Source organism: Diospyros lotus, unplaced genomic scaffold (genome assembly GCF_014633365.1).
Source record: "Diospyros lotus cultivar Yz01 unplaced genomic scaffold, ASM1463336v1 superscaf1, whole genome shotgun sequence".
Lineage (NCBI taxonomy): Eukaryota > Viridiplantae > Streptophyta > Magnoliopsida > Ericales > Ebenaceae > Diospyros > Diospyros lotus.
In genome coordinates, this window is record NW_026267104.1 from 3,369,631 (window position 1) to 3,394,986 (window position 25,356).

At 37.1% G+C, this 25,356-nt stretch overlaps 1 protein-coding gene and 2 pseudogenes across 1 annotated transcript; all 3 read left to right on the forward strand.

The window, feature by feature from the left end:
* Positions 1–1,362: 1,362 nt before the first annotated feature.
* Positions 1,363–7,819, forward strand: LOC127793134 (probable serine/threonine-protein kinase PBL3; annotated as a pseudogene).
* Positions 7,820–8,506: 687 nt separating this feature from the next.
* LOC127793095 (vacuolar protein sorting-associated protein 29) lies at positions 8,507–19,910 on the forward strand. Its single transcript, XM_052323876.1, has 4 exons — positions 8,507–8,805; positions 9,916–10,089; positions 18,049–18,186; positions 19,219–19,910. Exons 2-4 carry the CDS (start codon positions 9,958–9,960, stop codon positions 19,522–19,524), a joined length of 576 nt encoding a protein of 191 aa, XP_052179836.1. The 5' UTR covers positions 8,507–8,805; positions 9,916–9,957; the 3' UTR covers positions 19,525–19,910.
* A 1,178-nt stretch (positions 19,911–21,088) lies between these two features.
* LOC127792863 (uncharacterized) lies at positions 21,089–24,680 on the forward strand (annotated as a pseudogene).
* The last annotated feature ends 676 nt before the right edge of the window (positions 24,681–25,356 follow it).

Here is a 25,356-nt window from a genome sequence, read left to right on the forward strand (position 1 = left end):
AAATATATAATTTATATTTTGATAGATTAATTATACAAAATATATAATTTACATTTTGATAGATTATTTGAGAAACACTTATGTCCGCGTTTCATTTCAGACGACCATGATTCATTTTGGGCCATAGTGAGTGAATCCAAAAATGTCAAGAAGAAAAAAACAAAAATTCTAAATATGAGTAAACACAAGCAATTTTCACGTGATTTGGTCAAAACGATACCTATTTTACGACCGCATTCTGATTATTCTCTTTGCCCTCTTATGATGTCTTTGACTCCTATTTATAATGAAGGGTCTTTACAATTTGGATAAAATATAGAAATATAAAGACAATATAATGAGGGACAAACAGTCCTTATCATCTGCATAAAATCGGGAGTAAGATCTTCCTTTTGAAGAACATGGTCCGTTTTAGATAAAGTAGGTGGGCCTTGCTTCTGATTGTTCGGCAACTTTGTCATCTATGCGAGCCGGGTGTTTTTAAGCCAGCGACCTAACCGATCTGACGAACTAGAAGTTTTATTGAGAGCTCGTTAAGAGCTTTGTCGGAAGCTCGTAAAGAGCTCGCTTTGTGAGATTCGAATTTTAGTGGTGTATGAGCTTCCTTTGATGAGTTCACTTAGATCTCCTGAGTTTCGGGTGATTAGGCCAACCCATTAAATTGAGTCTGACCCATAAAGAGTGGTGCGAGAAATACGCATAACTTGTTATACATGCCATTTGATATATAATTTAATGATGGAAAATACTTTTCAATTTTAACAATAAAACTACTAAACAAAGAGTTAATTAATGCTATGTGACAAATATAATATTTGTAATTTTAAATATTGATTTGAGGTAATTTTATCTAAGAATAATTATATTTTCTACTTCAGATTTTATTTTACAATAAAAACTCTAAAATTACTGCTTATTCTTCTGAATTTTCTTCCTTCGCAAAAGAATAATAATTTTTTTTTTCGATAAAAAGAATTTTGTTCACATTTATAAAAAAATTTCCTTCCCATAATTACCCCGGGAATAAATTTCTATCTGGCGGAAATAGCTGTAATCACGGAGTTGCAGATGGGCATTTAAGTAAATCATCATTGGGAAGCCCCCGCAACAAGGCACGTCAATACACGTATAAATTGGCTTCGTCGTGTACCTAGCCGTGGGCCATGGACTCTCGGCCCTCTCCCCCATCCCCCCATGATCTTCTTCTTCTTCTTCTTCCCTTCTAATTTCCGCCCGCCGTGTTCGGGTTCCGCTCTTTATCTCTGTGTCATACAGCGGAGAGGAAGAACAATGGCACACAGAAGACTTCAGATTCTCCATTGATGAAGAAACCTTTTTCTCCGAACACCTCGCATCGACGCCATGGGCAACTGCTTTAACGCGAAAGCCCCTCCAGAAGTTGGCGACTTCGCCAACTCCAAGCCCCACTCTGGTATTGTCCTTTTCTGGGTCCGTTTTCTTTCTTTTAATTGCGTGCAAATATTTTGCCCCTTTTCTTTGTTCATGAAATATGGAATCTCCCTTGGTCCTGCATTCAATTATCTGACTTTGGCTTCCGTGGCTGGTGTGGTGTCCTCGTATTGTTTATGTACAAGTCTTTGATTTGGACATGCAACCGGGTATCGTTTAATTCCTGCTTTGGGCCTTTCGTTATTTTCTTCTTCTGCTGTTTGGGCATGATTCCTTTATTTGTTTCCTCTCTGTTTAGTTAATTGTTACTAAAGGGTTTAGTAATGGATAACACCGGGAATTAAATGTGGGTTTTTCTAGAGTTTGTTTGGTTTTGCATTTGGTTGCCATAACAAGTGTTTCAACTTTAGAGTTTTAATATTTGTTATGTTTTGGGGTTTTCCGTGTTGATTATAAAAGTGTTTCAGATTCATCTGCCCCCCCCCCCCCCCAAAAAAAAAAAAAAAAAAAAAACTTATTTATGATATTTGATACGCTCAGGGAAGATGAATTCTCGCTAGTTGCAGATGCATTACAGTACTTCTGAAATGTTGCGGAGGATTTAAGTTCGTCTCCATTTACAATATCTTCAAAATACCCTGTTTTCTGTTAAGGGTGTCCATGATTTTCTTATTCCATTTAACTTTGTCATAGATTTTGTTTGACATGTGAATGCAATGAGAGCTGTAGATGTCTAACATCAAGAAAGAATTATTCAACTATCTAAAGAAGCATGTAGTTCACCATGTTACATAGGGAGAGACAACACAATTCAAATTCTATAGGCCTAAATAGGTATCTAAGTCCCTTGGATTGCTCTTCTATTGAGATTTTCTGTAATCATTTGGATTAATCATGTTTCTTTCCAAAGTTACTCAGCCAATTATACAGATATTCTTCAAGTAAGCCAGTCTTGTCTTTTCAATCACATTATTCTTATTTTCTCGAGGATCAGTAAATTTATTAGTAAAAATATTAATGAATTTAGTGATTGATGTATTGGATGATCAAATATTTTCTTAATTGAGGGTTCAGTATATGCTAATATTAAGTTTTCTTAATAGGCCCAAGTTTTAGATTTCAATTTGCTTGTCTTTAGCGCATTGTGGTCTTTGATCATCTCGTAGGAATAGCAATGGACTAGATTTGGTCTGGGAATCACTTCCCCATCACCATTCTTGTCCCTATTGGTAATGTACTAAATTCCCTATGCCATTAGGATCAATCAAGGAATGGAGGAATTCCTTAGAATCCAAAGGCTTAAAGTTAAGCAGATCGAAAACTGAATGTATGAATATAAGTTATAGTAAAAATAAAAGGGTGGATGATGTCATGGTGAGACTTGAAGATCAAGTCATTTCAAGAAAATATTAGTTCAAATATCTTAAATCAATTATCTAAAACACGGAGAGATTATCGAAAATATTATTCATAGAATTAAAACAAGATGGTTTAACATAGATAAGTGCTTTTGATGTTTTATGCAATTGTAAGATCTCTTTAATGCTAAAAGTGAACTTTTATTGGATAGTTTTTAAGATAAACTCTGTTGCATGGCTCAAAATGTTAGGTAGTAAAATACTAACATGTGGAAAAATGAGTGTAACTGAAATGAGGATATTTTTGGTAAATATGACCATACAAGAAAAGACATAATTAGTAATTTATTATTCGTCATAAAGTTGGAGTGGCTCCTATTAAGAATAAAATGTGTTAAAATTTAATTAAGATAATTTGGTTTTGTAAGAAAAAACAAAACCAATAGCTAGTTTTGTGATGAGAATAGATGAAGTGAAAGAAGTTAGTAGTAAAAGAGGTAAACAACGACCAAAACAATTTGGTAGGAAACTTTTAGGTTTGACATGAATTATAATGGAGATAAGTTCATAGATGGAGATAATTAGAGAGATAGGATTAATATTATTAGTTGATTTGTTGTATTTAATAATTTATCTTTAAAAACTATTTTGTATTCTCAGCCATGTTTTTTTCACCAATAGATGTCTTAAACACCAGATTACTGCTCAAATTTAAAAAATAAAATACTGCACTAACAGGTGATAGATAAAGTAGATACGAAAATTCAAAAAATAAAAATAAAAATATAAAAAATAAAACGTAATTTTTGAAGCATGAGAAGCTCAAATTTGGTAGTAGGAAGGAGTAAATCTAAAGAAAACTTTTATTTTTTAGACAAAAACCCTATGACTAGATAGAAATATGGGATTATATATAATTATACAAAAAATAAAATGAAAATTATTTAAATATGTGTGGGTTGGGCACAGTTCAGGGACTTCATTCATACCCATCAGATGACTGGGGAAAATTTTCCCTGCTTACCTGCCCCATCAAGGAAATTTTTATGTCCAAATCTGCCCCAAATGGGGTGAGTTCAGCAGATAGACGTTGAGGCAAGTGCTCATTATCATCCCTACCATATTTAGAGCGAAAGGATAATTTTGAAGCACAACCATTGTTCCTAAAACAGTAAAACTCATCTTCTATGCATCAGTATATTCATTGTAGATGCCAAATATAATAAGTAGCAGCTTGCTTTCTTAAGTTTCTTTCCTTTAGAATGTCATTATTCCCACATATTGACCCTTGATCGTGTGTTTTTAATTTAGATTTCAATTTTCTGATGAGCATATGAAGGGTCATGAAAAGATAAGATTTCACTCATTGTTTTTATTGATTAAAAGGACCCTGCCGTTTATTTAGGTGATGTAGAAAGAAGCATCATTATACAGCATCATCATTATAATTTATATTAAATAATGAATATGAAATGGCGTCCCTAGTGCATGAGGCTCCCCACTTTGCAAGGGTTAGTAGAAGGTTGTACTTTTATGCAGCCTCTTTCCAAAGCAATGGTAATTCTGCGTACAAAGACAACCCTCCTCCAACCTCACAATGTTGGAAGCTTCCTGCATTACAGACACCTATATCTGTTTATATCATAAGCAAACGGATATGATTCAAACAAATTTCTATTGAGATAATTTGTAGCTATTTGGCCGTAGTTAAGGTGTTGCTTGTGAAAATAAGCATAGAAGGCGTGTGCCATCTTCATAGTTAGGTACTTCCTCTTATTGTATTTTGTAGGCACCCAATACGTGTGTATATCTCATCATGCCTGTTCTTTATTTTTTTGCATATAAATTAATGAAGACAGTTAGTTGCTTTTGAATTTGTGTACTTACATAGATGCCTTGAAGAGTCATGTCAGGAAGTAAACTACTTTTTTCTTTTCCTCCATTTTTGGGTAGGTGAATAAAAAAGGTTTTTCCTTTCTGTTTTTTTTGGTTATGATAAAACATGGAGATGGTGCTTGGTCAACAAGTTGTTACCGTAACAACTGCAAATGAGTGAAAATCCTGTCATGTATATCATCACTCGTAAGATTTTTGGAGATGATTCAGCAAACATCCTTTAGTGGTCTGAAATCTGTTTGTGTGCCAAGTAGACTACCTGGTAGATGTCATATGTTCTCTCAGACCCAGGGCTAAATATTACTAAATATGATTGTAAATTCATTTTTCCATGGTACTATTTTCGAGTTTCCACTTAATTCCAAACTATCATATAATTCATATTGTTCTTCTCAGAGGGGACAAAAATTTCACCCAGCCCTCCACTTCTGACTATCCATATACCCAGTAAAAAAAGTAGAACTGGGATACTGCCAACTCCAAGATCTGAGGATGAGATATTGTCATCACCCAATGTGAAAGCAATACCTTTTGGTGAGCTTAAGAATGCTACTAGGGACTTCCAGGATGAAAATCTTATTGGAGAAGGAGGTTTTGGGTATGTTTATAAAGGATGGCTTGATGAACAGACTCTTACAGCTGTAAGGCCTGGATACGAAACTATTGTTGCTGTCAAGATGCTCAAACACCAAGGCTTCCAAGGCCATAAAGAGTGGCTGGTAGTTTTCGTGCACAATATACTTAGCAGTTTTTGTTTTTACTTATTTGGATTTAGTCATTTACTAATAGCTCATTGGTTGCAGTCAGAAGTCAATTATCTTGGCCAACTTCATCATCCAAATCTGGTCAAACTTATTGGCTACTGCCTGGAAGGTGATGACCGGCTATTAGTCTATGAATTAATGCCCAATGGCAGCTTGGAGAATCATCTATTTGGAAGTTAGTTGAAGTTCTATTTTTATTTTTATTTTTGGCTAGATTTTCAAAGCATGCTTTGTTAGTCCCTATGATAATATCCCCCCTTCATGAAGTTAACAGAAGCCTAGAAGCCACAAAGTTTCTAGAGCTAACCTTGCAAAACAAATGTTGTTGTGATCACTAATTCTGAGGCCGTGCCTCATTTTCAGGGAGTTCACTACCTCTTTCATGGGAAACAAGGGTTAAGATTGCCATAGGTGCGGCTAGAGGGCTCACTTTTCTCCACAGCAATGAATCCCCAATCATATTCCGTGATTTTAAAGCTTCTAATATCCTGCTAGATTTGGTATGTGCACTAAAAGCAAACCATCTGCTTTAGCTTTGTGAGAGCGTGGGCTCAGTTGACATGATTCAGGGACCTGTTGACTGTTGTAGTTGGTTAAAGTTCTCTAAATCACGATGGTGTTTTTGCTTCAAATTTTGTGGTACAAAGTTGGAATTTGTTTAATGAATGGTTCAACACTTGCTATGCTACTTAATTTGCAGGAGTTCAATGCCAAACTTTCAGACTTTGGATTGGCAAAGGCTGGCCCAACTGGGGATCAGACTCATGTATCCACTCGTGTCATGGGCACTCATGGCTATACTGCCCCTGAGTACCTTACTACAGGTTTATCTCATGGCTAGCATTTTGTTGGTACATTTTGTAAAGCTATTAACCCTGTTGCTTCCCAGTTTCAAAGACTTGTCTGAATTTTGATCCTTTGCCATGCATTTCCATTGACTCATTAACCCTGTTGTTTGTTTTGATTATTCTATATAAATTTTTATTTTTCATCCAATGAGAGGATCTTGTGCTTCTAACAAGACTGTGAATTGGTTTCACCTTTCACTGTCCGTTTGTTATTCTGCCTCTTTGTTCCTCAATTGGGGGGGGGGGGGTTGATTTTGACAACTCTTTTCTTTGAATAATTCAATAAAATTAAATTTGTGGCAAATTTTTGAATCAAAAAGAGTTGTTTTCAGTTAAGGTGAACTTGCTAGAGAGTTTTTGCTTGCTACAAATGAAGGAAGTCTTCTGACGTCAAATTCATGTATCTAGGTGGTGCAATCTTGGACTTGTTCTCTAAAAACGCGTGCACTTGCATTTGTGAGCGTATTACAGCAAAGATAAAAATGCAGGCAAAATCTGTAAGAGGTCAAACATTTGATTGTGGACTTAAAACTCCCTTATTTGGCTGTACCACCAAGAATTGGAAAACTACAATTTCAAATTTAAACTTGAGGTTTCGGTCAAATGTAATGTTAACTGGGGGGGGGCGGGCGGGGACTTTGGGCTTGATACGGGTGAAAAATCTATTTTTGCTGGCATTGTGCTTGGGATAATTTGTATTGCTTGTGCCTCGGGTTTATAGAATCTTTTGGTTAACTTGTTTTGGATGCTGAGATAAAAATCATGCACCAGTTTTGGAGATTTATTTTTGCAGTTAATCCTGTCTGGTCTCATAATGGCATTTGGCAATTTCTTTCAACTTTCCAAGATTCCATGTTTGCTTCCACATTAAACGATGATATTTTTTGTGGTGGTCTTGAAACAAAAACCCTGTCTGGAATGCTTCATTTTTCTCATGCATATATTCCCTTCCATAAGATTGTTCAGGTATAGCGTTCCATACACTCGTGCAAATTGTTTCCCCCCCTGGCAGGTAAGTTGACAGCAAGGTGTGACGTATATAGTTTCGGGGTTGTATTGCTGGAGCTGCTTGCAGGGCGGCGTGTGATTGACGGAACAAAGTCCGGTGATGAGGAGAAGTTGGTGGAGTGGGCAAAGGCTAACTTGAGGGAGCATCGTAGGCTATTTAGAATAATGGACACCAAGTTAGAGGGCCAGTATCCTAGAAAAGGCGCTTGGATCGCAGCCACGCTTGCAATACAATGTGTAAGAAGCGAGCCAAGAGCGCGACCCAAAATGGATGAGGTTTTAGATATTCTAGAACAGCTCCCGTCTCTCAAGTTTCCATCGGTAGCTTCCCGTCCAGAGCAATCAAAACTACCTAGGCCCCTTACCCCGACCCCGACATCCCAACCACCACCTGCATTGCCTCCCTGCTCAACATCTTAACTGAAGAGCTGCTGAGCAGGAGGCTCAATTTTGATCTCAATTAATGTAAATCCTTCCATTCAATTAGCATAATAGTAGTCCGAAGGAGATAAATTTTTGTCATACAGCATGCATACTCATGAACATCTCTTTCAATAGAACTAGGAAACATCTAATATATCATGTGTTTTGTGTTGCTTGGAAGAATTGAAGTCCAAGAAACTATGTATGCATCTTGAGTTAAAAAGTTACTAATAAATCATTTTTATTGCAAATATACCATCGGGACTGATCAAAGTATTTTAAAATAAAAAAAAAAAATTGTATTTACATGTGGTGGACTATGGAATTTTAATTTTAACAACATCGTTTAGCAATTTGTTGAAATTTTTTGTTACTTTTATATTTTCTGTAATATACAGTTTGTAATTTTTCAATTGAATTTTCATTCCAAGATCTGAATGCAAAAAATATGAAGAAATGTGTGGAATCATATTTGTAATAAATAATTGATTTGGTGTTTATGGGAATAACTTCATTTGTAATGAAATATTTTCAGTATCATTAATTAAAAATAATCATTCGACAAAATCAAATTGTCAACAATAGGGTAGGAAGGATCCATCCGACATTTGGAGCTTATATCAGTGCCATTTAAGTATTTTTAAAATAATTATAGTATCAAAATGTAGAGAAATATTAAGAAAATATTTTTAAATTATTTTTATAATTTTTGAAAAAATTCAATATCGTTTAGGAAATTGTGGAAAACGCAGGCGTTGACGAAAAATTTGTCTCTAACATAATATTAATTGTGATTTAGAGGCTGCCTCTGCGAACACCTCTCTCTCAGGTTACCATCGTCACAGCTTACAGCTGCTCTCTATCTCTCTGACCGTCCCCTTATCATCGCCCCCCTTGCCGCGCGGTTGCTCAGTGCTTGGTGCCGCTGTCGATTCACAATCTGGGCTGAGCAGCCGTCGATTCACAAACACGAATCGACGTTTCCGTGCTTGGTGCCGCCGTTTCCGTGCAACACGAATCGTCGCTACCCCTTGCCGGCGTCGATTCACAAACACAGACTCCGACTGCTCGGTGCCGCCGTCGATTCAGCTTAAAGGGGTATGATTTCTTTTGTTTTTCTTCTTGTCTCTTTCTGGGTCTTATTTCTGGTGATTCTCGTATTGCTTCGTTTTGACTTGAAACGGTTTGTATGCTAATGATTTTGCTTTCATTGTGATAATTTGACTGTGTTGTTATAATCTTTCAGAGTTATGGGAACCATTTCTTGCTGGGGTTGTTGATTCGTGTCACCCTAATTTTGAGGCTGCCCCTGTTTGATCAAATAAAATCATTCAGAAATTTTACAAACTGAATTATTGTTGGTTTCCTTAATTTCAAAGTGATATTTGTCTGGTGGCAGTTAAAGGGATGTGCCCACTCTCATTTCAACCCAATAGATGCTTAGCATTTAGCAGAGGTGACTCTGTTATCCGTCCCAAGACTCCCAACCGGCCAACTGCGGCTATGTTTTTAACGACTCTGTCATCTCTCTATCTTATCCGTTCCTCTTAATTGTACTGATTCAAGTTGCTAGGCTTTAGTCTGGGAATGAATTGAAGTGTGAACTTGGTCGATGTGTTGATTAAATGATATTGGACTTGGTTGATGTCTAAGAGACCATAAAGAGAATGATGAAGTGGAGGAACTTTTATAAACTGTATTATATTTGATTATTTTCTTTTCTTTTCTTTTTTAATTTGTTGTTTGTTTTAAATTAGTAAGTCATGGGTCTATAGAACTTATGTCTACATTTGTTTGAATGTATTATGGAATTTATGTTTATTTTTTGATTGAATAAGAATAACTAACTTTATAATTTTTATATTAAAAATTATATTTGCAAAAATGCCTCTATATTTTTTTTATTTATGTGTTTCCCCCGCATTTCCGCATCTTACTTTTTTGAAAAATGCCGTTTCCCCTTTTCCGTTTCGTATCATATTCTTGTACCGTTTTTGTTCCCGTGTAACCTAGCCCTCAAACTCCAGGTTCGTATTCAAACAATCAGACCCCTTTTGATTGATTCTACATTTGATTAGTTTGATCTTCATGCTTTTAATTCAAATTGGGACCATTTTGGGTGCATGTTTGTAGTTCTTGGAACTTGGGTTGATCTTGTTGATTTCAAACTTTACTTGATGGGTCGTGTTAATATGGTGTTCATAGCAGATTTCGAATTGTACTTTGAAATTTTCAAGAAGTTTGAAGAGGATGGTGTTGGTGTTGGCCTTGGGGGATCTTCACATACCCCACAGAGCGCCTGATCTGCCTGCAAAATTCAAGTCCATGCTTGTTCCAGGGAAGATCCAGCACATCATTTGCACTGGGAATCTATGTATCAAGGTGGGTGTGTTTTGGAACACAGCTTTTAGTTTAGGGCTTTCTTGATTTACTTGTATTTTGTTTGCCTAATTTTTCTTGTCCTTTGTACTTCAACAATTACTTTCCCTTGTTTCCCTTTTCAGAATTAGATACAATCTTCCTGCAAAAAGTTAGTCAGATAAGAAAAAGGAGATTTTGGTGAAACTGTTTTCGTGTAAAACTTGCAACACGGACAAAACCCTTGTATGGCTTCTTCAACTTCTTGACAAAGAGTAATATTCCCTACATTGGTTTGAATATTATATACATATATATATATATTCACACATATCAATTTGCCAAGTCCAAAAAATTGGGCTGCTATCATAAACCTTTGTAACAGCTAAGTTCATGAGTTTCTTGTTTCTAACTAACTTTTATTTTTTACTCATCTATTATAAGTGATTTCTGGCTTCTCTTAGACTCTCATTTTTGTAGAATGGCTCAGAAATGTTAAGCACGAACTGATAGAAAAAGTGCAGCAGGATAAACAACATAAGATTGTGATTGGTTTGAGGGATTGATATAACCATACATTTGAGTAGAGAAATGATAAATTTAATTGATTAATGCCAGAAGAAGGCTTCAATAAGGGTGGCCTTCTAGCTGATTAAAAGATTGCTTAATTTTAACCTGGGTGTCATGGGCTTAAACCTCTGGAACGTCAGTTCTCTGTGTGAAAGATAAGAATATATTTTATCTAACCCTCAGAACATTTAACAGCTGCCCCCTTTTGTCCTAGTAGCACTTTTTCTATGGGTGTTTCCAATATTGCCGCCAAAATATTGAACTGTAATAATCAATGTTCTAATATATGAGCTTTTGGAAACTCTCTTATCTTACAAGAACTTCTAGTGTGTTTTGGAAGGCAGTGTTCTGCAATCAATTTATCCTCTTGTTTTTCCCCCCTCTTGTTTTGAACAAGAAGTGACTAATAAAGTTTGAGTAACTTAAAATTGTCGTTTCAACTGAGGTAAAATGTTGCTAACTATATTTAGCAAAAAGAAGAATTTACAGTTTCAATTATGCTAGTAGGTCAAGTGCTAATACTATGTTCATGTAATGAGCTATCAATATTGAGATTTAAAGGTAACTTCTGGATGAAATATTAACTTGTCAACGAGTGTGGGTGATTTATGGTATGCATAATTCATTATTTTATATGGTTGGGCATACAGAAAAAAACAGGAATCAGCGACTTTTGAATTAGTAAGTCTTCACATTATTCAACCTTCCCACTCTAGATAAAAATTTATACAATCTCTTGTTCAGTGCTGTATGACACTGCAATAGAATCTTCTTCAGTTACTAGGAGTTAATTTTCTTCTTGGTTTGAAGTTGTTTGCACTTTGTGTTGTCTTGTTATATGGTATATATGGTTTTATTTGTTGCCTCATTACTAATATGGCAAAGAAGTTTGTCATGTGCGTATTAAATAAAAGGGCAGGAAGTAGAAGTAGCCGTAGCATATGGTAGGTAGTGGTTGTATAGAAGCTTGGGCGGTACTATTCTTTTTTCGAATTGCCCAATTGATGGAGGAGATCAGTATAAATACACACTGATCTCACTCACAAAGCATGAATGCATTGAATCCTAAAATTCTTTCTCAATTCTCCCGCACTCTCTTTCTCTTATCTCTCTCTCTCTTTGTTTCCTTCTCTCTCTTTTCCGATCAAGTTCTTCTATTAGAATTCTCCAGAATTCCTCACGAAATTCCTGAGACAAACTTGTCAATTCCGTTGAATCTGACAATTTGGTATCAGAGCGATCCAGGCTAGGCAAAGCTGCAAGAAAGATCGGTAATGGCAAACGGCACGAGGATGAAGAACATGGAGGTCCAACTACACCAATTTGGATCCACAGTATCGGACCTGCAAGCGAGGGTGGATCGGCTAGAATTGGGATCAAACCGCAATCATGAGGCGATTATTTCTATTGATCGCAAATTGGATGGTGCGGTCAACTAAATCTAAGAAGTAGGAGCGCAGATCCGAGAGCAACAAGGCTTCATGGTTATATTTGCACGACAGCAACCGGTAAGTCTCTCGCCAGATTTTCCTCCTAGGGAAAGAGCATACTCGATCCTTATGGGCCATGGGATGAGTCAGAGGAGACTAGGAACCTCTGAGGTTGGGGAAGAATTGGGAGAAATGGGGGAGAATGTGGTTGGTAGAAGGCAAGGGTTGAATGGAGGCCTTGGCCACTCGAGGATACCAATGCCAAAATTGGATATCCCCATGTTTGATGGGAATACCCCTCGATGGTGGATTAGACGATGTGAGAGGGCCTTTAAGTGGTTTGAGATACCGGAGCATCAAAAGATAACCATGGCAGTAGCCTACCTTAATGTTGCTAGGGATGATTAGTACCAAGGATGGGCCAAGACGAGAGGGGAATGCCCCTGGGCAGAATTTGCAGCAGAATTTTGCGAGAGATTTGGGGAGAGAGGAATGACGGATGTGGTGGAGGAGTTTAACAAAATCAAACAGAATGGATCGGTGGCCGAGTACCAGAAGAGGTTTGAGGAATTGAAGGCGTTGATGCTCAACCATAATCCTTACCTCACGAAGGCTTATTTCGTCCCCAGTTTTATTAGTGGGTTAAATGAGGAGTTAAGGCCCATGGTGAAGGTACTGCTACCACAAACCCTTAAGCATGCCACTGACAGTGCCTGTTTGCATGAGCTGACAGTGGAAGCGCTCACAAAGAAACAATGAATCATGAATAGAGGAGGAACACATAATGTGTTAACTCCTGTGGGAAAGATTCAGGGAAGAGAAAATTGGAAAGGAGTACATGGGGTAAGGAGTTTACCAACACTGGGCCCGAAAACACAAAGTGAAAGGTTGATTGAACAGAGGAGGCAATCTAATCATTGTTTCAGATGCGGGGATAGATACTTCCCTGAGCACCAGTGCAAGAAGCAATTGCTTCTACTAGAAGGGGAGGAGGAGAATGTTAAAGAAGAAGAAATGTTGGATGTGCCTGAGGAAGGAGACGAAGACAATGGGGAGATCTCTCTACATGCCTTGAGAGGGCTGGCCAACAACAAAATCATCAAGGTGGAGGGGAAGGTTGGAGGAAGTAAGTTGATGATTCTCATTTGACCGTGGGAGTACCCACAGTTTTTTGGATAAAGGTACTGCCAAGCGGTGAAAATGCCCATTAATTAGCACATAACCACTCTCAGTAATAGTAGCTAATAGAAGTAAGGTGATGAGCAAGTCAGCTTGCACTAATTTCCGTTGAGAGATGAGCGTGAGGTGTTTGAGGCAGACTTGAGGTTATTAAAATTGGGGGGATGTGAGGTGGTTTTGGGGGTAGATTGGATGAAGCAAGTGAGCCCCATTTGCTTCGATTTTAATAGGATGGAGGTGATTTTTGAGAGAGAGGGGAAGGGAATGACATTGGTGGGCAGCAAGGAAGTCGGAGTATATAAGATGATCATGGGGAAACGTTTACAGAAGATGCTCAGGCAAAAGTTAACTCAAGTGGCCCAACTCTTCTTTATATAGATGGTGGAAGAAGAAGAGAAGGATACAAAGGGAGACGGTGAACTATTCCTGGTAGTTAGCAGCCCTTCTCAATCAGAGTCGGAGGTAAATCAACTTGACCTACTTCATATGCTTTTGTTTGAATATGAGGTTCTCTTTAGGGAGCCCACAACTCTACCCCCTCCCCGAACCCATGATCATTCCATCAATTTGAAATCCAATTCTGAACCCTTTAATGCAAGAGCCTACCCCCCCGCCCCTGAAAACACAAATAGAGCAAATGGTCAAAGACATGTTACAACAGTCCCTAATCTAGCCTAGCCACAGTTCTTACGCATCCACAGTACCATTGGTAAAAAAGAAGGATGGATCATGGCGTTTCTGTATAGATTACCACCAACTAAACGCCATGACTATCAAAGACAAATACCCAATCCCACTCATTGAAGACCTCTTAGATGAATTAATGGATGCAACCATTTTTTCTAAGCTCAATCTAAGAGCTGGCTATCACCAGATTCGAATGAGCCCTAAGGATGTACCCAAAATTGCCTTCTAAACTCACCAAGGCCATTACGAGTTCTTGGTAATGTCCTTTGGCCTTACCAATGCCGCAGCTACTTTCCAATCTTTGATGAACCACATTTTTGAACCTCACTTAAGAAACTTTATCTTAGTATTCTTTGATGATATATTGGTGTATAGCCGTACTTTCGATCAACACTTTACACACCTTAAGGCCACCTTTGAGATCCTTAGAGTCAACCAATTGCATAGTAAAAGATCAAAGTGTTCTTTTGCTGAAAGGTAGGTGGAGTACCTTAGGTACATTATCTTGGGCCAAGGGGTTAGCACAAACCCGAAGAAGGTAACGGCCATGTAGTCTTGGCCAAGACCGAACACCCTGAAAGCACTAAGGGGGTTTCTAGGCCTAATGGGGTACTACAGAAGATTTGTGAAGAATTATGAGATCATTAGTAAGCCCTTAACTCAGTTACTGAAGAAAGAAGGGTTCAAGTGGGGAGATCAGGCTGAGGCAACCTTTAAACAACTCAAGAGGGCTATGAGTGAGGCCTCAGTGTTGGGCCTACCTAATTTTAACAAGACCTTTGTGTTGGAAACAAACGTGTGCAAAACTAGAGTTGGAGCAGTGTTGATGCAGGAGGGAAGGCCTCTAACCTTTCTCAATCAAGCCTTAGCTCCTAGACATATGGGCTAAGCATTTATGAGGAGTTTATGGCCGAATTGATGGCGGTGGACAAATAGAGACACTACCTAGAAGGGGGCCAACGTGATCAAGACTTACTATTAAAGTTTGAAGTTTTTGCTACAGCAAAAGCTACACACTCAATTACAAAAGAAGGGTATGGCAAAATTCAAGGCCCTTGACTATACTATACAATACAAGAAGGGAAAGAATAATGTAGTGGCCGATGCATTCTCCAAATGCCAAGAGGAGGGAGAAACGGTAGCCTTAACTGCCTTGGTACCTAACTGGTATCAAGAAGTGGCCACCAGTTATGATACCGATGAGTAGATTAGAGGATTACTGGAGCAGCTGATTTTGAACCCCTCCAGCAAACCAGGGTATACGCTTAAGAATGGGGTTATTTAATACAAAGGAAGAATAGTGATTGGGGACGGACATGACCTCAAGCAAAAGATACTCCAAACTCTACATGAGTCCCCACTGGGAGGGCACTCGGGGATTCAAAATACATACCACAAGATAAAGCAACTCGAATTGCCCACTTGATGGAGGAAGTAGAAGTAGCCGTAGCATATGGTAGTTAGCGGTTGTATAGAAGCCTGGGTAGGAACAATTCTTTTTTCAAATTGCCCGCTTGATGGAGGAGATTAGTATAAATACACACTAATCTCTCTCACAAAGCATGAATGAATTGAATCCTAAAATTCTTTCTCAATTCTCCTACGCTCTCTCTCTCTCTTTCTTTCCTTCTCCCTCTTTTCCAGTCGAGTTCTTCTATCAGAATTCTCTGGAATTCCTCACGAAATTCCTGAGGCAAACTTGTCAGTTCCATTGGATCTGACAAGGTTCTCCAAAAGTAGAATCCATATCGTAGTTTAGAAATTGTGAAGACATGATTGGACTGCTAACAAGAAGGCTTAATTGTGGGGTGTAATGTAGAGAGCACATGATGGTGGTACAAATGTTGGCCATGATCCTTGGACAGCATGGCCTTAGGCCTTCTGCATTACTAATTACTATGTCTGTCAATATGAGCTGAGCTAGTTCAATTATAGGATGCCATTCTTGAGTGATCCTGGCCACCACAGTTAGTGGCTATTAGGTATTATTACCTCTTGCCTATGCTCCAACAAATTTGTACTTTCTGGCCATACAAAATGAAAAGACTATGTGGACTTACCTTGATATGTATGTAGTTCCTTTTATTAGAAGTTCAATATCTTATTTGACCTTTTTTTTTTCTTTTGTTGTTAATGATCCTTGCATCCCTGCCCCTTTTCCACTTCTATTCTCTCTCAAAGATTGGTTGTTTTTGTCCCTCCATAAAAATTTGTTACTTCGAGGTGTCTGGTCCATTTCGATTTTCTTTTCCTGCTCTGTTTTCTTTTTCTCAATGTTCTAAAAATCGGCCTAGGCGGCCGCTGGCTGCCCCAAAATTGCCCTAGTCAGGCCTCCTCAGCATCGGCTCGAGTAATCGGCCGACTTGGGCGCCTAGTCGACCCAGGTAGCACCTAGTGCGCCTAGGCGCCCAATTCGTTGGCTTTAAATATCAGCTATTTTTAGGGTTTTTTTTAACTAAATCATTAAATCGAACCTCTCAGCGTCTCCCCCTTTCACTCTCTTCTCACCTCAATGTTGTCGTCTCAACACTGCCAAGCTTCATTGGCCCGCCAGTAGCTCACCGTCGTCGCTGCGTCCAGCTCCATCCTCGTCGCCAAGCTTCATCGTCACCGCCTCTTATCCGTCGCGTCCTCCTCATCCTCGTTGCCTTAGCGTCATCGCCGTCACACCCGTCCTCGCCGTCGAGCTCCATCTCTGCCGCGGCAAGCACCATCTCCGTCGTAACTTCTCTCTCTCTCTGGTTATTGGGGCGTTTGCTACGTTTCGGTTTCTTGTTTCTGATTTTTGTTTTTATTTTTCTTTTCTATTTATATATAATTATTAGATTTATATTTAGTTTTTATTATTAATTATATATATTCTATAATATTTCTAAGAAATCCACTTACCTGCTTGCTTATAGTATTGATTGTATGACTAAATTAAAATGTTGTTTATCCACTATTGATATGTGGCTATGTGTTTATCCACTATTCATGAAGATGATTTCCAATAAGAAGAAGAAGAAGAAGAAGAAGAAGAAGAAGATGAGCAAGAGCTCAATGAATTTGATTTTGAGTCTGATGAAGATCATGTATTAGAAGAATATGGAGAGGAAAAAGTCTAATTAGATAGTTAGATACTTAGATTCTTCAAGTATGGTTTATGTTGCATTATTTTTGCTTTTGTCTTATTGAACCTAGAACTGATCTACAACAATTTGTTTTCTCATGCTTAATTCTATATTTCACTTGTTATTCCATTATTGTTGTATTATTGGTTTATGTTGCATTATTAATGCTTTTCAAATTTGATTTAATTAAAAATAACGTCAAATTACATCACAAAGTTTAAAAAAAAAAAAAAAATAGCAATTTTCCTAGGTCCCGCCTAGGCGCTAGGCCCTAGCCTGACGCCCGCCTAGCGCCTAGTGCCTTTTAGAACACTGCTTTTTCTCTTCATGTTTTTCCCTTTTTATCATGGATTAGTTGATAAAGTGATACCCTTCAGTTTTTTTTTTTTTTTTTTGGGGGGGGGGGGGGTCCATGTATTAAATAATTGCAAACCTAAAGTTTTATAACATGCTATCTTTCTCTCACGTGGATTGAGATGCTTTGAATCAGATGGTGTGATTTATAGTTTTTGATGTCTATATCAAAAATTGGTGACGAAAAAATGATACAAGAAAAGCCCAAGAATTAAATGGGGAGATTTAAAAGTTGAAAACAAGCTTTCTTTAAGGAAAAAATATGTGTCAAAAGAGCTTGGATTGTTGAAGGAGTAGCTAACCAAATGTGAACTGAAATTGCCAGTATCATTTGGAATATGGAAAAAATAATTCTAGGAGAGTCGAGGGGAAAAGTCCCAAAAAGAAAAAAGAAAAGTCTTAGTGGTAGATTAAGAGGTACAAGAAAAAAAAATCAAAACTAAGTTGCTATGAGACTTAACATACATGTTGTAATGAAGAAAATGTAGAAAAATATATTTTGGCCAAAAAGGAAGCTAATAAGTCATTTTTAGTAAAACAAAGTCTAAAGCTTATAAAATTTTGTACTGATGGATTAATGCAAAAGATGGGCACTATCAATTTTAATATTAATCTATGCCCTGAATTTACAACCAATTGCTCTCTTGCAGGAGGTTCATGACTACTTGAAGACCCTTTGTCCTGACTTGCATATTACCCGTGGTGAATACGATGAAGACACACGTTACCCAGAGACCAAAACGCTGACAATTGGTCAATTCAAGCTTGGAATATGCCATGGTCATCAGGTTTGATTCCTTTATTACCCCTGATAGCACTTGTCCTCAGTCCTTGCTTGAAGATAATAAACAAAAAGTCAGGTTCTCCTAGACATCTAGTGGAGGTTACACTTCTTTTCAGCATTCTAATTCCTGATTCAAGCTTCTGTAACCAACTTACTGTTGTTGTTCAGACGCTTCATATCATTTCACCAACCTGCTGTAACAGAAACCTCAGGTTGAATTGTGTCATATAATCCCACGAAGTTGCAGAAACTCTAAAAAAAATCTTTTATGCAGATTCACTATGTAGGACTAGAAGTATTGCATGCCTTTATCTGATTTCAACAAATCGTTTATCCTGATAGAATCTCAATTTATACTTTGAAATAAATAGTTTGTTTTTTTAATGCTATGGTTATCTAAAAGACTATACAACCTGATGAGATCTAACAAAACAACCTAATTACATAAAATTAATACTGAAGGTGGCCCTTACCTTGCATTTTTGGAAATTTTGAGAATCACCAAATATTTTAGATTGACCAGTAAAACACTTGAACGGGAACTAAACACAAATAAGTTGCAAAGGATGCTAGAGAAAATGGCTTTTTTGGCTTTTTGTGTCCTTTATTCAAACCAAAACACCAGCAATTGTAGCTCATCATTTTCTATATATTACTGCAACATCATTTTGGATGAATAAGGCATATAAAAGTTCTGCTCCTGCAAGATTCCTAAAAATTAGAAGAGGTATTATTTGCTGAGCTTCATCTTTCCTGCCATACAAGAATTGATGACTGCAGTAACTTGGAAAATTATTCATGTTTTACAATTACTTTTTCCTTGCACAATTGCACCATGTCAGGCATGTGTTATACCAAGTAGAAAATCATCTTGACTCGTGAACAACTTGAAACAGGAAACGTTTCGTTATGTTCTCCTTTCGTTATTTTATTTTTCTCAATTTTCTTTGGCTGCTCTAGGAAAGTGTATGAATAATGATTATGTTGTATTTTCTCAATCAATAATTGCCACTCTTTCTTATTTTATGGTCTGAAGGTTATTCCATGGGGGGACTTGGACTCACTGGCCATGCTTCAGAGGCAGCTGGATGTTGACATTCTTGTCTCAGGTCATACCCACCAGTTCACAGCCTACAAACACGAGGCAGGGGTTGTAATAAACCCAGGGTCGGCTACAGGTGCTCACAGCAGCGTAACCTATGATGTCAACCCCAGCTTTGTCCTCATGGACATAGATGGCCTCCGTGTTGTGGTTTATGTTTATGAACTCATTGATGGCGAGGTTAAGGTCGACAAGATTGACTTTAAGAAGACAACGACGACCTCTCAAGCCGCGCACTGACTAGAAAGATGTTTGCTTTCTTCTTGTAGACCTTTTCTTCTGCAGTTAGTTAGATACATAACTGGTGAGCTTTTGATGCTTGTGATCATGGCATTTGAAATCTGCATGTACCGAGGACTTAGTTCGTGTGCCTCTTTTCTTTTTTGTTTTATTGTTTTTTTTTTCTTCTGGTTTTCTGATATATGTAGAGGTAAATAGTCCCAAAAGGAGGGGGGGTGAATTGGAGCAGATAAATAGTGGTTTTGATGTTCCAAGATATCAACAGTGCTTGGTTGTTTTCGCGTGTTGTTAGGAGAATGAAGCTGTAATCTTGACTTGACCGTGTTAGGCTGCACTCGTACAAGGATTGGTATAAGATATAAGACCACTGCTTTGTGTTTGTGTTACATGGAATATTTTTGAAGTTTTATAGAATTGCTTTTATTGCATCCAAGAGAGGATAGAATAATTTTCAAAATGTGGAGGAGCGTCTCTGTTTTAGTTTAGTGCCATTATCCTTAAAATAATCATCAAATAGATGTTTTTTATGCATTGAAATATGATTTAAATGCCGATATTATCTAAAGGGTAAATTAGATAATTTTTTGAATGACTTCTCTAATTTATATTTAGCACTTTTGAGATTTTTGTTAGATCACAATATATAGTATATTCTCCCTATTTTACAAATTACACTCAATTCTACTCCAAATAATTATTAGTGGGTTCATGTAATTTTATAAAATTTTGAAAGGAGGTCCTAAACAATGAAGAGTGGTATGTGTATTTATAGCAAAAGTTAGGATTGGTGAGGGTAATTTTCAAGGTTGTTAAAATCGTAAAAGGGTTTTCGACATATAAAATTTTAAAATCGAGTGTAATTCAATTTTAAAATTGTAAATTTGTAAAGGTTTTTGATATAAAAAATTATAAAATTATACTTGTAAAATTGAGAGTTTAACAACCATGATAATTTTTCTTAATCTAATTATTTTTTTGAGAATGGATGCCTATTTATTTTCAATTATTTTTATTTATTTCCATTTAAAAAAAAAAGGGGGGGGGGGGGGTTGGATCAGTGGTCAACCAACCGGACCGCACATTTTAGAACTCCATTAGCCCGACCCGTCTGTCCGGCCGCGCGGCGGATAAGGACGGGATATAATTTGATCCGAACAGCGGCCCAATGGCTTTTGCCAGCGTCGAAGTAGTTGTCAACGGTAAAAGGATTTCAAATTTGAAATTCGAATTATGAGCGTCTTAGGACTGAGCGGGCCCATCAACCCTGGGACCCGTTCGGTCCGTTCCCACATTTTTTATTCCTTCTTTATATTTTCTTAATAATAATTAAAATTAAATTCCCTTATTAGCATCCTTACTCGCGAGTAGTCGCTCAGCACGCCACTTCCCCGCTCCAGTTGACAGGCACAACGGTTCCACGAATAGCTGGCAATGATACCGCGCGTGGGAAAGAAACCTAGTCGGTGGCGACTGGAGGAAAACACGGGATCATATTGTTTTTGAGTTTTCTCAAAATTCCCGCCCAAATGCCAATTGGCAAAGAGCACAGTAACTTCTCTGTATAAATCTCTTTCCATTTCTCTCTCTCTCTCTCTATCTGCTCCTCGCATTCTGTATTCATCGTTTCGTTCGTCTGTTACCTCTCAATTCTATCTTTCTCTTTGTACAAGGAGCAATGGGGGACTCTGTCAAGGATCAGTCTGCTTCTGCCTCCGGTCCGAACCTTAAACCCTAATCTCTCTAGCAATATGTGTGTTTGTTTCTATTTGTTCTTTCTTGTTGTGTGTTTGATGAATTTGGTTACTGACTTTGCAGCTGATAAAGGGAGATCGTCATCGAAACTCAGGTATCCGCTACGATCGGCCACCAAGCCGAAGGAGGAGAAACCACAGGCGGGCAATTCGTCGAACTCCTCTGTCCCCAAGAAGTATGAGCCTCTTGTTTCTTTCCTTTTTGTTAGGCTCTTGTTTCTTTTCCTTTTCTATCGTTTTTTTATTTTTATTTTTTGAATTGTTTTTTGCAGTTTTGGGATTTCTTCAATATTTTCTGTTCCTCTGGAGGGACATAAAAAACAGAATCATTAGTTGATTGTTGTTACTAGTAATTTAAATTAAGAGTTTGATTTTGTGTGCATGCCTCCTGTTATCAAATGATCTGGTATCGGTATGCTAAGGTTTAGTTACTTTCTATAGATTGGTGGTGTTTATGAAGGTGCATAAAGAAAAAAAAGATAACTGAAGAAAAGAAAGAGGCATGATGTTGAATTGCCGTGTATTGGTGAGGAAATACTCAAATAGGAAAAATGTTACTGGATGGTCCAACAAAAGAGTAAATATGATGCTGGGCATTAGAAATTTCAATTATGCAAGATGTGATAGCAGCATGGCAGAATGTTGCTTGTATGCTGTTGTTATTTTAACTTCATATGAATTACTGTAAGCAAACTGCATACCTGATATGAACAAGTCTTACTCCCATTTAGTAGAGATTACTGATTCTACGTGTATTCAAACTGATATTAAAGAGTTGTTGGTGTCACCATTCTGTCTATTAATTTGATGCTAGAGAAGACTCATTTTTCTTTCATTTTTTTTGCTATATCCAGTTAGTACAGATTTTTCTATTGTTTATTGTTTGATTTTTTTTTCTGCCCTTGAATTACAGTATAAGTTTGAAGATTCTAAATTAGCATTCAGTTACTTATATAATCACCAGCCTTTCTGAAATTGATTTTCTGTCACATGATCTGAAGACAACTGAACTCTGGAAAAATAAATCTTAATATGACCTCTGTTCCTGAAACGAAAATTGTGCAATTTTTGAACTGAAGTCACTGCAGACAGTGTGCATGTTTCTGGAAAGAATTTGTTTTATAAAGGAGATGTTTAACTCCCCTTCCTTCCAGAATCCCTTCAGGGTTTGGCCAAACAACTTTGATGGAATACAATCTTAGCTCTTTATAATTTATTCCTTTGTGGTTCCCTGTTATAACAAAAAGGCTATCTACTGATATGTTCCTGGGGTGCGTATTTCTAGAGGAAGACCTTCATCAAGCGTAAGTAAGAGCGTAGGCATCCTTGATATACCTGCAAAGGACAAACCAGGGAAGCCCCCCAGGAGGCTCTCTACTCTGCCAAGACCACTGTCAGCCCTGCTCCTGCATCAAGAACAGTTGGCAATATCACTCCAATTTCTGAGACTAGGTCAAAAAGGTCTACTTATAGTCAATCAAAAATGCCACACCACTTTCTGAAGTTTCCAGATCATCAAACCGAAAGAAATTCAGTGTTCTGTCATCAGCTTCATATTGGCTGTCACAGATTAAGCTCTCTGAATCTGCCGCCAAGCACAAAATCTCACTTGGGTTTTTCAAACTTGCATTGGAGGCTGGATGTGAGGTATGGTAGATCATTTTTGCCTTTTGTAACTCGATAAAATAAGACATACATCTTTAGTGGATTGTTTCTACTCTTGTTTGTTGTAATATCTTTAGGGCTTAGAAGTTAGATGTAATGTCTTCATTGAATATTTGACCATAAATAGATTTGGTTGGAGAGCTAAAATCCATATAGGCCGTGTCACTTAGAGGAATTAACGTCTAGCATTTTGTTGTTAGTCATACAAATCAACTTGCATTCTTTTGTTCTATATATGCTGGGATGTTGTTAGTCGTTTCCTGATGTGGTAAAATTTATTTTTGTTGTACCAAAAGATTATCTACAAAATTTCATTATTTTCCTGTGAAACTGCTAATATTGACACCCACTTTTTTTCTTCTTTTCCCTCACATTTCTATTTGTTATTGTTTTTCATTATTTTTAATTTGCTTTAAAATATTGGTTCAGCCTCCTCAAAAAATGAGGAATGAGCTCAAGTCTTACGCATGTCGACATAACTTGGCCGAGCTTGGAGAACCTGTGAAAGAATTATTTGAGAGCTATGATATTCTTGAAAGCTTGGAGCAGCTGCAAGTGTCTGAATCCTGTTCCCAAATGCCTGAAGAGGGAACTCGTTCATCCGATGATGATGTACACAGCTCTTCTTCAGTTACTGGAACTAGGAAACTGAAACCAAAGTCTCTGAACCCCGATGCCACTGCTCAGAATTCTGAAGTCAAAGAATCAGCCAAGCAAGGTGCTACGCAGAAAGATAACCTTCGAATGAAGACTCGGGGAACTTTGAATAAAAATTCTGTGAACACCAGAACTGATCCAGAAACTGCAGGGCGTTTTGCATCAAAAAAGTCCCAAAAGCCAACCAAGAATGAATGCGATAAAAAGAAGGATAAGAACAAACAAGGAAAGAATGCTGCTTCTGAACAAGGTAAAAAAGAGTGTAATTAATTCTATAACCGTAATACATTGGCATTCATATAAATTGACCTTTTTATTTTTATAGGTTCAGTCAATCCCTTGCCTGCAGACGAGCCACTCCAGGAAAACAAAGAAAACATGGTAAGTACTATTTAGCAAAACCAATGAGATAATACAATGATCTTTTGTTTGTTTATCATTTCAACCTGAACATTGAAGTGCACTAGATTCTTGCCTAGGGATTTTTTTTTTGTCTTCTCAATTTTTTAAGCAAGGTTGACATGTCTAGAATTGGCTGTCGCGACCCTACTACAGAAAAAGGAAAGAAATAAAAGGAAAAACAAACAGTAAGAGCGCGACTGGAACCACTCTGCTATTGCACCACCCATTTGCAAACAGCAGGAGGGGGTGGGACTTGGTTTAGTGTGCTTATAACTGTTTAGCTCCACACTTACAAATTTTATTTGTACAATTATTTGTAGGATGCTCCAATGTCGGAACAGATCAGTTTGATTGAAGTCTAGACAAAATCTTGCACCAAGGATGCTGAAGAATACAACTCTCTTTTTCTTGATGATTTCCTACTGGGGTTTTTTACTTTGTATAGATAGGGTTGTGTGGAAGTGCTTGTGTGGTGATGAAGTCAGTATTTACTGTTTACATTTTTTTTTTGGCCTTGTATCATTGCTGATGGTAATGGTACCCCGTGTCTAGTAACATACAGTTATGTTGGTGATCGAAGATTGTATCCAATTATAGAACATGTTTTGTTTCTGCATTTGGCAATACCTGCAGGTTGTACATACAAAATGAGTTGCTCCCAATGTTGTCCATTAAGATGCATTTTGCTGGTCCAAATTTAATCGGCATGTTGATTTAATTTCTCTTATGATATTAAATTTCGTAAAAAAGGTAAATTATTTTTCAAATGCAATAATACTTCATTTATATTATTGTAGTTTTAACAAAAAAAAAAATTAAAAATAAAAATAATAAAATTTTATTTATGTTTAATTATATCACAATAAGAATTAAGTAATTTGGTTATATTATTAATTAAAAAATGTTTACTTTTTAAACTTAAATATAAAAATTTAATTAATAATTTTGTATCTCAAAAAATAAGAAAAATAACTTTTAAATAATTTTTAATATTTATTTATATTATTAAAGGACCACTAAAATAACTCTTATTTAGGAGACAAATATTCTTAAGCCCCTAAGTATCATAAATTATTAGTATGTATTTAAGATTTAGATTCATGGTATTTCCATTGATAGTTTATTATATAATATCAACGGAAAGATATGATATTACGATTGCATTAATTATATTAAAATATTGGATACATGACGGTTAATAGTTTTTTACAACCACAATATATAATATATATATATATATATGTTTGGTTGCTTTTAAGAGATTCTTTTCAGAGAATGGGGTGCCCTTGTCCGATTCACATATTATGTGCGGAAGAAAGATTAGCGCCTGTTTGGTCCTTTTTTAGGTAAAGGAAAA